The sequence below is a fragment of the Dermacentor variabilis genome, chromosome 11 (genome assembly GCF_050947875.1).
Source record: "Dermacentor variabilis isolate Ectoservices chromosome 11, ASM5094787v1, whole genome shotgun sequence".
Taxonomy (NCBI): domain Eukaryota; kingdom Metazoa; phylum Arthropoda; class Arachnida; order Ixodida; family Ixodidae; genus Dermacentor; species Dermacentor variabilis.
This window is the reverse complement of record NC_134578.1, coordinates 32,008,511-32,022,842: the sequence shown is the minus strand read 5'-3', so window position 1 is coordinate 32,022,842 and position 14,332 is coordinate 32,008,511. Positions and strand designations below refer to the sequence as shown.

Here is a 14,332-nt window from a genome sequence, read left to right as displayed (position 1 = left end):
AGAACGCAGCAGGGGATTAAAGATGCGAGGAGAAAAGCAGAGGAGGAGGGTATGGTGAAAGAGTGAGAAGGAAAGCGTAATGTGGTGACGATGGCTACAAGATGGCACTAGAGTAGCGCGCATCGCCTGTCAGCGGCAGCTGCTGTGAATCGCACTCATGTGTCACCCACGCGCTAGCTCTCGCGATCTCCAGATTAGTGAGGCAGTCGCGTCACACTTCGCTCCATTTGCAATGTGCTGCATGTGACGGATTGTCCACGCCAGTCAATATATCGCGAAATGACAACACGTATAGAGCTGCGCTCAAATTTTGCATTAGGGAGTATCGTAATCGTCAGTGAATTTTTTGCATCCCTTTTCACTTCTTCAGAACCAAAAATCACTGGTTGTATTCGTTTTATATCCAAGAGAAATAAACAATGCTGAGGGTGTGTGATGTGCAAAAAAACACTACACTGAAAGGGTTAACAATGTTCTACCTTCATGCACATTACGCTAGCAGCAGCAAACTTCAAACAGTGGAGACCGACAAGCAGCACATCATTTTTAGATTGGAGTGAATTTTTCAGCAACTCTGATGTTGTCGATTTTACCTGCTTTAGGAATTTGTCTGTATAAACGTGCTTGAAAGCAAGCACCCCCCCTGGCATCTTTTCATTGTCAGAAGACTTCTAACAGAAGGTTCAAAGACTGCCGAGCGATAGTTTTCCATGAATGGAAATTATTTATAAAATCTTAGAATGGGGGGAGCCCAAATCCATAAACTTTACGGAAAATTCTGGAGTTTTGGCAAGTATGCTTAAGGCATTCATAGTAACGGAAAGGCAAGCCCACTCACTGATGTTTTGAGGAGAAGCAGATGGCCTGATTTGCTGGCAGGGTCCACGGTGTGGTTGTCCATATCAGTGCCAAGAGCTCAACGCCCTTTGCTGAAATGCGAGTGGCTTGAAATCAAGAATGAGTGCATCACATCACAATTTCCGTGGCATAGTTAAATACCAAAGTGAAAGGAAACAAAAAGGTAGGGGAAGTGGAGTGTGGAGAGCAGACATCGACAAGTTGATTGACAAGTTGACTGATAAGTGGAACAGCATGTAACATGAAGATAAGCTGCTTGATCCAAGTGGGCATACATCTTTCACTTTTCCACTTGGACATTGGCATTTCTGCCTCGTAAAGGCAACTTCAAAACCTCCTCAGCAACTTTCCTTGCTCATGGACAATGAATAAAGTTGCACTAGAGGCAGGCAACAAGTCTAGCTAATGTGATTGATTATTAGTCTGCCTTAGCGTCCGAAGCACAAATGTTTGAGAGTAGTGGTTCTCAAACATTTGGGAGAAAAGGGGATAAAAGGTGGAAAAAGGTGGAAAACAGGTGTAAACACAGGACAGATCATAGATCTTGATGTTAAAATTGCTAGAGAAAAAGCTGGCACTAATTTCTGTGCACACTGTCAGTACAATGCTTTATTCAGTGTACAGAGTTGGGAAATACTGTGCCGATTGCGCCATTTTGATACTGAAGCACTGTGCCGCGCCCAATCGTGCAAAAAGTGGCAAAATGACCAAAACTGTACCCCGCTGTGCCAGAAGAGCTTTGGCAAGCATCAGCAAAAGATAGCCAGCACTGTGCAGGGCATTATGTCATTGGTCTCGGAACGGGTACAAAAATAACTTTCGTACCCTGGCCGCCAGTGGGCGCGAACAGCCACACCCAATTAAGCCCCATGAATAATGCCAAAGGTAGCGACAGTTGTTTACTATTGTTGGTAAGCGAGGGCAGGCAAGTAGGCCTGGAGCTTATCCACACTTCACTGTTGGTGGTGCAGAGTCACAAGGTTGCACTGGTGCTGCTTCCGTGGAAACACGCACCAGAGTCCACGGGCTGATGGCCGCACCTTTTTTTCTTGTTTTTATTATTATTATTTTTTTACTCAAGTCAGCACCCTGACAGTTGCTTTTGATCACAGTGTGTAGCCCCGTGATCACAGTGATCGTGGTGATAGCGAAAACTGATATCGCATCAATCACACTGCTGCTCAGCCTGATGGCCGTAATCAGAACAGTGCAAACTGAGAGGGCAAGTAGCGAGAGAAGGCAGGTCTGGCAAGGTTACTTGGAAAAGAGGCCAAGAGAGGAGCAATGTCGCTCCTTTTAGCTTGTGAAAGGGGCTTGCACCCTATCGCTCAATGTGAATTCCAGATGTCTAGGTACTTCTAGCGAGTGGCAAAGCGAATTCAGTCACATGCAGAATCTTGGTTTGAGCTAGTTGGCGCTGTCGCATTAGCTAGAAATATATTTGAATAAGCCTCCGTGGTGTTCAATACCCCTAGCTTCTTCCCTACTTCTGCTGGAAGTCACTTTACCAGCTCTTTAGCAGGTCACTTTACCAGCATGTAATGCAAAAATACTAGTATGAAAAATGGCTTTAGGCTCCTCTGCAGCACTTCCTTAACCCTTTAACTGTTTTATTATTTTGAGAATTTCTGTGCCCAAATTGCTTACTTTTTTTTGGTACTGAATATTTTCCTTCTAAAAAGCAAGTTTTCGATGTTGAAAAAAAAAAAAATTCAAGCACATACTAAGTCAAACTAGCATAACAAAGTTTATTATTGCTCATGATAAAGGAGGCCAGTTACCTGCCAGTAATCAAAAATAAAGAACAGAGCAAGGGTGCAGTTCGGAAAGTGGTGTCATTATGACAGCGGCTTGCCAGGGACGGCCAACAACGGAAACTGAGGAGGCTTTGTTGGACTGTCATTGATGTCAATGTATTGCCAATGACACGCACTCACAATAGTGTCTTCTGGGCAGTTTTCTTCATCTCATGAACTACTCATTTCGAAGTCATCGCTATTGCTTTTGCTTTCAGAAACGAAGTAAACATCTGCATCTGAATCGTTATTGTCCAAAGAGCTGGAGGATGGCGAAAGGCTTCTTTTCCGTGACAATGAACCAGTAACATGTGTCGCCTCCACCAGACGCCATTTTTTTTAAACACGAGTTGCCCCCAATGAAATTTGAAACGGCGGTAGAGAAAGAAACTACCTGCCCAGTGCTGCCATCTGTGAGGAGACACATCAACCAGCCCGCAAACGAGCGTGTCTTGTTCAAAACATTCGAAAGGAGATATTATCTCGATGTACCAGCTACACTCATCCAAAACGGTTTTGGGATAGCTCGGCAAAGACAAGCTTTGTTCGTTCAATATGGTTAAGGGGTTAATGCTGCAAAATGCAAGGCTTTGTGACTGCTGCCCCACTGAATTATAGTAATGTTCTAAATTAGTATTTGCATGCTCCCAACTACTCCAATAATAATATATGTATATGCTACAGACTCCTCCAAAATCAGAATTTGTCTGCTCGAATCTGCTCCAAAATGAAATTTAGTCTGCTCCAAAACGACTTTGGGCATTCCCGCCCTTGGGCATGGCAGTGATGGGAACCAGTGCTTAGTTTTTCGTGCTATAAATGGTCGCCCTAATGTATTTCAGAGCACAGTGAGAATCAGCGGAAAGCACATACTGCTGCCAGCCACACTGAGATAGACATCACCGATTTAGCAACTAAAACCAGGATATCATACAAAACTATTCCAATCAAAGTGGCCAAAATGGCTTTGGAATTTTGGCCTACCACAGAGGGCTAATGGTGGATTTGGAAAAAACAGATTGAAATAGTAGTTTTATGTTATCGCGGCCTAAATTACTGATGGGTTGCCCCATTTCTTTCTTGACCTTACTAACTAGACGAAAATGCATGCTTCTGGAAGAGGACTGTCAAGGATGAATGCAATGTCCACTTACACAAAACACTTCGCACAGCGTCCGGCACTTTGACTAGCGGGAAGGCAACGTACACAGATTTGCTGAAAAATGTAATAAAATAAATAAAAATCCAAGAAAAGCAGATTCAACATGGTTGCAAGGGGGAAGTCCATAATATTTATTGGCTTACTTATTTAACATATCTCAAGGGTCCTGTGAGGGACATTACATGACGGGCATGTACAGTCGCAGTAAATACAATAACATGAGAGTAAACACAAAAGTACAGTAGCGTTCCGTTAATTCGATTCCCCTTAATTTGATCTCTGCTGAAGGTCCCAGCCAGGGCCCGTGCATATCTATAGGGCCAAACCTTTGTTATTTCGATCCTAAAATTGGCCTTCGCCAGATAGTTCGAACTTGACCTGTCAGCATGCATACGCCTGACCCCTATGGTGACCCCAATAGCAACCCCTTTATTGGCAAGGTATCTCTCAGCGAAGCTCAAGGGACATTGAATGCGTTCGCACATTTCTCATTGAAAACGCCTATATTCAGCACGCCTTAGGAATATTTGTTATGGTATGAGCATGTGGGTGGGGCAAGACACACAACGGATGGGTACAATGAGTTCACTGTTAAATGGTAGCAAATGCAAAAGCTCGTGATAAAGTTTTACTTGAGATATTCTGTGACGAACGGCCAGAGCTGTAAGGGAAGATCAAGTTTCGACTTTAAGGTTGTGATACTAGAGTCTTAAGAATAATCAGTAAAGATGAATCTAGTAACACTGTTCTTGACTGATCTGAATGTTTTAATTGGATTTAGTACGTAAGGGTCACATGCAAAAAAAAAAAAGCTTGCATACTCAAGTTTGGAATGGTCAAGGACATTCTAGGCTATCAGCTTAACACAGGAGAGCATAAGAGAAAGGTTGCGACATGGAACATTCCTTACCTAACGTGATTGACATTGTACTCCAACTCAGCTTCAGCAAGCGCAGTTCTGCGAGGAAAGCATGAAAAAATAGAGCAGGAATTCACCTCTCAGGACTATCTATGAGAATGCAATAGCATCCCGACATTTTCGTGCATTATGACTGTATTCATGTTTCCACATCTTTCTTTGTTTACTGTGACAATGTCTGTGACATCAGGGGCGATTCTTATGCACCATAGATGATTCATTGCCCATGAAAGCAGTAGCGGTCAGTGCTTGCTAAAGTATGATACATATCTTTCCGATATGCAAATGTTGTATATCACTTGTGAATATAGATTAACAATTACACCTTCAGTCTTTGCAGTGGGTACTAAGCTTCACGATTAATTTACACCACGAAAGAATGGCTTTCATATTTCGCCATGCTACCTTTAATCATCATCAGCAGGAGCCTACTTATGCCCACTGCAGGATCAAGGCTTCTCCAAGCGACACTCTGTTACCCCGGTCTTACGCCAGCTGATTCCATAGCCGATTCCTTCCAGTTCACAAAATAGTTACAGCGGGTCACGTTAAAGTAACTGATAGATGGAGTTAGCTGCCTTTCATGTAGCCCATTAAAACTATATTGTGAACTGGAATAACTAGGTCACAGCACTTTCTTCTTTTTCTTTTGCATTTGATGCACGGCATTGATGGAGTGCTAGCAGACTGCCTACATCACAGTCATGGAGGTCTTGGTTTGAACCCAACTAATGAGAACATTTTTTTCCCCCCTTGTTTTATGTTCATACAGCTTCGAGATGAGATACCCAGCCAGAGTCAAGAAAGTGGGTGTGGGCACACAAAAGCTATTGCATAAGAAAAGCTATAGGGCTCAAGGTGAGACACTACAACTTCTTATTTTGGTACTTCACTGCTACATAAGTGAAGGTTTAGTTGCAATACTTCAACCTGAAATGGGAATAACCTAGCAACACAGCAGCAATGCAGTAAAAACCTTTTTAATGCCATTGCATTAAAAAAATATGCATGGCTCAAAGTGAGACACTACAGTTTCTTACTGTAGTACTTCGCTGATACGTAAGTGAACGACGAATGAAAGTACATTGAACTGAATTAAGAACAACAGCAAAACAGGATGGCAGTGCAGTTTGGCTAGGCAGAAAAATCACTGATGTGGTTAGGAACAAAGTCACAGAGAAAAAAGTACAGTTGACTCTTGTTATAACGGACCGTGATAATTCGACAAAAAAACGTTCGTTTCATCGAAAGTTCATAATATCCGAAACGCCTCACTTTCGAAACTTTCGTCACGATTTCTAACAACATTGTTGCAAATAGTGAGTGATGAACATCCAAAGTAAAAAACAAACAAAATGCCGCAGTTTCACCCGAAAGGTAAAGCATCAATTGTGACAGCAAATAAAGCAAGATAAGCACGGCAGCAGCATTGAGTGAATTGTCCTCCGTGCTCTCTCTCGCTTCAACGTGAACTAAACGTCAAAAGCACAGCACAGATCGCTTTGAAGAATAGGTCCGAGCGGATGCGCACCTTGTCCACTTCACAGATCGCTTTCAAGATACAGCACCCACACGGGTGCGCCGTTAACAGCAGCCACCGGAGTAGAAACCCGCCGTCCCCATCTTTCCCTCGCTTCCTTTCTGTGTCTCTCGCGCGAAAGACAGCGTGCTTCCGCCCCGCTTATCTCCCTCGCGCGCAAGATATTGAGATATTAATGTAGATAATAACAAAAAGATATTCATAAAATAAGTAAAACAAGCTAAGGCTGAAATATGGTCCGTTATATCCGAAAGTCTGTTGTACGCGGGTCCACTGTAACAAACGTAAACTGTATTTCAGGAGGGGAATCCGTCTGTACACAACAGAGAGAGTGTGCAAACAGCGTGATAGCGTCACGGTTTGGTGAGGAGGAAATGCAGTTTTGGTCACAGCATGATAGATGACACGGAGGGCACGTTCCCATCGCTTACCAGCTCTTCTAAGGGTGCAACATACAAAAATTGTGATATCGGCCCATATTTTATAAATTGCAAGCAACAGAAGTGACGGTGACTGTAGCAGCAGCAATTGCTTGGTACTGCTCAAATTAGATCCCACGCTGCCCCGGAAACGAACTACCAGCAGCATCCCACAACAGATGGCATGTGCAGGCCCCACGAATTCACTCGCTTGCAAGCGGTGGGCATACACGCATGCGTAAACGACCTTGGGAGACAAAGCTCAGATTGGTTAGGACACGATGCGCTCCTACAAGCAAACTGTTGCGGCTTTCTTTACGGTATGCAGGCTTTTTGTCTCTCTTGTTCTCAAGCGCCTGCATTGCACCACCGGCGCCAGTTTCTCAGACACTGTGCGAGCACTTTTCATCCATGCCATTTGAAGATGGAGTGGAAACGTGTCATGCTGAACTGCAGCAGTGGCTGCAAGGAAAAGGTAATTACCTTCGAGATTCCTAGTGACCTGATACAGTTGCAAGTGTGGGCTCGTGCAGTCCCAAGGAAAGATCTAGACCTAACGTCTAGCGACTATGTTTGCTAGAAGCATTTCTCAGAGAGCGGCATACAGAAAAGGTGGTATTACAGCGAACTAGGGGGTGAAGTCCTTCTAGACAAGCCGAAACAGCCCGTTTTGTCGCCAGACACTGTGCCATTAATATTTCAATATTTTCGCAGCCTACTTGTTTTCAGTTTGCAAAAAGAAGAAAGCCAACCGAATGTGACGTGAAGTAAATGAAGCATGCTAAAACGGAGACTCCAGTGCGCCAAGGTACAAGCATGCACACCTCTTGCGACAGTGAGCAAGATGTGGTGAGGGATCTTCCTGCCTCCCACGTTCGCCACAAGTCTGCGAGCAGTTGTTTTTGTGCCACTGCTTCAAAATTTGTGGAAGTAGCACCAGTACCAGAAACGACCGCATACATTCGCGCGTAGCAGTGGCTAGCAGCAGATGGTTCCAAATGGCATTGAACCTTCAAGCCTCTGTGGTGAGCAATCTGATGCATGCGTCCTCCCAATTTCGACGGGCCAACTCAAAAAACAGAGGGCCCATCGGGACCATGCCCTCTGCCATGGTTCTATAGGGGCACCAGAGCAAGCACTGTTTCACCTCCTGAAAAATTCTTGCTCCATGAACAGTTACCTGTTTCACTTACTATCAGTGGATTTGGGCTCACTGGTTTCACTGCATCGCATATGAAATTTTTCAGCTGCCCATAGCAGATTTTCGCACCATGTAGCATTCAAGCTTTTCTAATTAAAAACAAAATTAAACTTCAAGGAAACTTTCTGGTGCTAGAAAACAATGTCTTATATAGCAGTGTAACATAAGCAGACGCATACCGGTTAGATGGTGACCAGTAGACGGGCTTGAAGTCTCGAAAAACATAGCCCTGAAAAAAGGGGGGGGGGGGAGAAAAGGGTGGCAGCTGTCATTTCCAGAGGGAATTTCAAAAGCCGACATTTTATAAACGACTGTTGACATTTTCAACTCGCATGTCTGATGGTGGGATTTGAACCAAGGACCCTTGTGCAATTCTTTAGCCATTATGCCACAAATGCATGAGTGGCATGATTGCATAACAACTTTACCGCCTTCCTTCACTCATGCAACCCAGCACTTTGAGAAGGTGGGTGCATCTGGAAATTCACATAGCAACAACTTTCTTATAAAACTAACAACACACCACATTCCCCTATCCTTCCCTAGTGGCAGCGAGTCCTTTCATGCCTTATGAGACATTGCACCACCTTTCAATCGACCCAGTTTACCCGGTGTACTACGTTCAAAATCGCCCCAGGTTTTTTTTTTTTTTTTTGCAACAGTGCAATAAATCAACTGTCATGCAAACACTGTCACACCATTGTCACCATCTTGTTGTAACTCGTCGTGTTGTCATCACTCACCCAATTGCTCACCTCACACAGGCATGTTGCAACATCTGGTAGTACTTAGCAGAACCGAAAAGGATGGTACATTACCAGTTTCCAGCAAAACACTTCACTTTACATTGATTCCTATAGTGCGTGGGATCTACATAGTTCCCCGAGTTTATGCACTACTGTTCTAAAAGGACTGTGCTAAACTGTCAACACGCACATTTTACAGCATGCAAAAAATTACACAATTCCAACACACACATTGCAATCTATACGAAGCAAAGATTTCGTAAAGCGGTAAATAAAATGCTATAAAACTAAACATGTATGATGCATCACGCTCTGCTTACTGTCATCCTAGGCAACAAGTTATCTCACGCATTGCCTATGTTCGTACAATGTCGTACTTTTAATGTCATGCGCGCAATGTTCCCACCATTCACAAGCTATGTCGAAATTCAAACTGCAGTTCATGTCGATGTACACTGTGAAACATCGATGCAGTGATGTCATGTGGATCAAGTCATTGTTTGATGTTTGTCGAGGAAATAATGGTGAGGGGAGGTGTACACAGAGAGAAGTACCATGAGAAAGGTTCGCCAGTTTCACAGTTGCATCTGTAGCCTAATGAAAAATGGCACGTGCACATATGCCATACAGTGTGACACATGTGCTAATTGTCTGAAAGAGCTACTTGGCGTTGGCACAACCGAAGTATGTAGGCGAATGTGGTTAGAGCATCGGGATGCACAGAGAGAGTGACATTGGATCCCCACCCATTGGGCATAAAAATACAATTCCTTTCTGTGTACAAGCTACTCAGCAAGCACTAGCCAAGGTCAGCAAAGGCTGAGAGGGTTCTCAAAGAAAGAAAAAGACCTACCTTTTCGTAGAGATCATAAAAGGCCTCAATCTGCTTTGTGACGTAGGTGACATCGAATGTCCTGTACGGTTTCTTCCAGTTGGCCATGACACCCCAATGCTTGAAGGAGTTCATCTGCTTCTGAATGGTGGCAGATGCAAAGCTGTGTGCTTTGGCAGTTCGGATTAAGGTGGGTGAAAGGAAATGAAAAAAAAGTAAAAACAAAATGTAGAATACAGTTGAACAGTGCGCATATTTAGGTCAGTTTTGGTCGTTTATTTCGAAACTTCTGGTAGTGCAAAGGTCAACTGCAGAGTAATTACACTGTGGTTAAATTGAAAACAAGAGAAAGGTTTGCAGGATTATGGAGGCTTGAAGTGATTAAAAAGGGTGGAGCAAGGACCGTTGAAGCCAATGCTTCTATTTTTGCTAGCTTTCTGTGAGCATCTATCCATACTTCAAGTGAAAAATTTTGCAGGAAGGTTGCTCTACGTCTATACTACCTGAAACCAAGCATCTAACGTGGCCCAAAATTTCATTAGAGTTGCCTTATAACGTGGCATAGAAGCAAAGCAGCTACACACTAGTAAAATGCTCATTTCCAATGGATGTATACCAAAAGATTAGCAAAAACAGGTCATGTACAAGCATTTGAAAGAAAAGTTGCAGGAAATTATGGGGAATAGGGAATTTAGAAAAGTATGATACATATAAAAATACATTTAGGGCCTTTAGGTATACGTCTTGTGTCAAAGTGGCACATACATCTTTTAGGTGATTAGCCAAATATGGGGACATACAGAGTGCCCCCAAGTTGTTGCCAACTCAGCAAGACAGAACCCACAATGCGGGGCAAGGAGGCAAAGAAAGCTTTGCCTTAAAATTTGTACAGAGAATTTTGAAAGGATGATCTGCCAGTATAGCCTAGTTTAGCATTTCTATTTGCAGTTTTTTTTTTTTTTAAGTTAAATGCAGAATGTGGTTGAAGTCAGCTACCTTTGGAGCGAACATCAGTTGGTGTTCCATGGCTTTCAGCTGCAGTGAGAGCTTTTGTCTCGATGGGGAGGCCATGACAGTCCCAGCCTGGCACAAAGTGCACACGGTCACCTCTTAAGGAGTGGTACCTGATGGTGATGTCCTTCAGAATCTGCACAAATAGAAATATCTTGACACTGTGAGCAAATTAGAGCAGCTCATACGTCAAAAGACAGCAGCAGAACTGTTTAAGGAAGTTTTCACAAGCTTCAAATGTCCTAGGTGTCTCCTAACTACCTGCAAATGATTTCATTTTATTTGGGGGAGGGGGGGGGCGCTAGAAGAGGAGAGTGGGATAGTAGGATTTGCCGCAAAGCATATGGGGAATAAAATAAAAGCTTGTGAACTGCATGGTGTGGGAACTGCAGCAACGTCTCAGCAAACTAATTGTCCATCACCTAATGAGTGTAGTATTCAGATACATCTGGCTTCTGTCCGCCCTATCTCAAAATGTTAACCGACTGCTCATGCTAAAGGGCATAGCCAAGGCAGGTGTCAAACATCTGATGCTGCCACGGAAACCAAGCAGTTGGGACACGTTCCTTGGTCGACGTATCCCCAAGTCTTTGCAAACGCCTCACTAAATCTGGTGCGAGTACTTCAATATAGCCAGGGTACTTTCGCATGCTGTATTAAATCTGAGCCCAGTACTTCTATACTCTCCACTGCATCCAACACATTCTACATCCTGTGCAACTCATCCGCTACACTAGAAGTACTATATTGGGGTGTTTCATTATATCCAGTACACCCCTTTGTCATATTCAAGGTCTTGTGCATGCTTTCACAAACCACTTAAGATCTATTTATACCCAGGTCTTTTGAAATGCTTCATTATACACACGCTTAGTACTTCTACGCTCTCTGTTATATCCAATGTGTGCTCCTATACGCCGCGCGCCAGCACTCCAAAATGCAATGCATCTGCGACTCCTCAATAGCAACCATGCCGCCACATGAAAACCAGTGTTGCACTCTCCCACACAGCTTCGCTGTAAAACAATGTGAAAGACTTAGTGGTTATGCTTTGCTTATTCACACATCCGTATGCAGGCTCCCAACATGGTCTGTGCACAACAAGGGCGCTTGAATGCTGGAAATCTCATTTTTCATTTTCCCTAACCAATGTTTTGGCAAATAAGCAGGCCAAGATCAAGCCTCTAGTGGGGGTCACCTTGTTGACGGCGTGGCCCAAGTGCGTGTCACCGTTCGCATATGGAGGCCCGTCGTGAAGAATGAAGTGGGGTCCCTTGTTGTTTTCACGTTGCCATGCATAGTGCTCTTCAAAGCATGCATACTGAAAAAGGAAAGAAGAAAGAAAGCCTGAGCAACCGTCATCTGTCCATAAGTCATGTACATTTCGAAGTGGATGTTCAGTACACATGGAGGAAAGGAAAAAAAAAAATCTAGGAAAGAGCATGACATCAGGCAGCTAGCCTAGGCAAGACGACCTCCTCCCCTGACGCCGTTTTCTCTGTACTCCTGGCCCTTCTGCGTGTTGGCTCTTGGGAAGTAGGCCCTCCGGGGTTGCCGGTACTATTATAATCAAGACATTGTTTAAATCATGGTAGCTTTTAGGGACGCCCTCGCCACCTCCCTCCGAGGTTTTTTCCCTTCCTTCATGCATTCCATTTTCGCTCAATATTAACGATAACGTAACCCGGGCATTTAATAATGCAATGCCGACCACGTCTTCGTGTTACCAGCGCGGATGGCACCACGTCATTAAGCACAACAGACGTCATCCACTTGCGTGGCTCGGTTGGCAAAGCACCGCGCACGACTTCGGGAGGTAGTGAGTTCGACTCCTGCAGGCCGCGCTTAAGCCCTTTCCTCCAGCTTTTGCTCTTTTAAAGGTTCAAAAAACGTGGACGAGCATTGTGAAGTTTCCCGCTTCACCTGTTAGTTTTAGCGACCATTGGGTGATTCAGCTTACGTATGCACTACAAATGCAGCGGCAAGGTTATTCATAATAATGTATGTAAGCAGAAATTAAGGGCACCCAACTTTTGTTACTTAATACAGGCTAATGACTATTCACGTATGTAATGAATGAAGACGATTGACCCAACAGTACACTAAAACCACAGCACATTAGTCAGTGCTTTAGTAGCCGCGGTATGTGTCACTTAAATGCAACAGCGAAAATCTGTCTCATAAGTGCCTGAATCGCTTATTCGATGTTGTACTTTTCTATTGAACAGGGTGTTCGCAACGAGCGCCGACGGACGCGCGATGTGAGGCGACATGATTTTGCTCAATACAAACACGCGAAGGAAATGTTCACCGATCACGGTAAATGTGTGTGACTTTCGTATGCGATCCCTAAGGCATTGCGATAGCTTGAACACATCGTAAGAAACGAAAACAGTCGCTCATAAACTGGGTTTATTCTGTACGCTGTAAACCAACAGTAATAGAGAACCGCTCGAACCGAAACTCACTTTAGCGATCTTCTCATCGTTTTCGGACCTTTTCGCGCCTGTGATTCGCTGGGGAAAGCCTGTCTTGGGCAAAAGCACAGTGCCACTGTACGATATCTTGCTGCTCTTTCGAATGCAAGTCTGCAGACATGATGTCGGTCTGCGCTTACTGAGAACGCAACACGACCTCGCCAGTCCGTGTGGCATTTCACAAGACACGTTTAGCCGCTGTGTGCGCAGCCATATTGGTAAACGTGTTGTCCATAGCAGTTGAGCTGTAGTGCCTAGAATATACTGGCAATTTGAGCTGCTAAACTTGTACAAAGGTATGAGGCTTTGCTACTTTATACGCTACTCAAAATAGTAAAGCCTACTAGTAACAATAAATAATAAGCATTAGTTCAGCCTTCCTAATGCCATCGCTTATGAGAGTGACCAGGAAAATGTCCGGCATCTTCTAACGCATTTTTCAAACTCTACCTCACCTAACGTGTTGTTTTTTCTTGAGTTTCCCGTTATTATTGTGCTACTATCCCTTAAATACTATTTCAGTATAGCTAAATATGTCCCGCTCGCTTTGTAATTCTATTGATTATATTTTTCTTTGTGAAAGTTTCTTGTTCACCGACTTCTCGCGTTCAAAAGCATTATGGTCTGTCCTTTGTACAATTTTAACGCCACATTAGTGTATGTTAGCGCGTTTCTTACACTGTATTTTTGTTTATGTATTCACATATGTATTCTAATTATTGTATAATCTTTGAGTGCACTCTCCCCCTTACACAATGCTTTAGGGGCCTAGTAAGGTATCTTTAAATAAATAAAAAGCACAAAGTTCTGTTAGTTATGCTGCTAAAATTTTTAAATAGAAGCCCAATATGCCGTAGGATTACATGGATCTCATCCATGTTACACACAGGTCATCAATCTGGTTATCGAGAAATCCGCCGAGTACAATAAGCCTCTCTATATGGCTTTCATTGATTACGAAAATGCATTTGATTCAGTAGATATACCAGCAGTCATAGACGCATTACGTAATCAAGGAGAACAGAACGCTTACGTATAAATACCTTCGGAAATATCTACACTGGTTCTACAGCTACCTTAATTCTACACAATAAAAGCAGGGGTCAGACAGGTAGACACAATCTCACTAATGCTATTCACTGCGTGCTTAGAAGTATTCAAGCTATTAAACTTGGAAGGCTTAGGAGTAAAGATCCACGGCGAATGTCTCAGCATCCTTCGGTTTGCCAATGACATTGTTCTATTCAGCAATAATGCAGACGAATTACAACAAATGATTGAGGACCTTAACAGAGAGAGTGCAAGAGTGGGGTTGTAGAGTAATATGCAGAAGACAAAGATAATGATAAATAGCTGGGCAAAGCAATAAGA

General features: G+C 43.5%; 1 protein-coding gene across 1 annotated transcript in view; it reads right to left on the bottom strand.

Annotated features, from left to right (window-relative positions):
* The window catches only part of IleRS-m (Isoleucyl-tRNA synthetase, mitochondrial), a 32,341-nt gene extending 19,153 nt beyond the window's left edge, over positions 1–13,188 (bottom strand). The window contains exons 1-8 of the mRNA XM_075674597.1: positions 12,953–13,188; positions 11,683–11,805; positions 10,470–10,620; positions 9,495–9,643; positions 8,075–8,124; positions 4,727–4,774; positions 3,809–3,870; positions 839–929 (exon numbers count right to left, since the gene is read on the bottom strand). Coding sequence (XP_075530712.1) covers positions 839–929; positions 3,809–3,870; positions 4,727–4,774; positions 8,075–8,124; positions 9,495–9,643; positions 10,470–10,620; positions 11,683–11,805; positions 12,953–13,138 — 860 coding nt within the window. The 5' untranslated portion in view covers positions 13,139–13,188. The remainder of the gene's footprint in view (positions 1–838; positions 930–3,808; positions 3,871–4,726; positions 4,775–8,074; positions 8,125–9,494; positions 9,644–10,469; positions 10,621–11,682; positions 11,806–12,952) is intronic.
* Between the last annotated feature and the right edge of the window lie 1,144 nt (positions 13,189–14,332).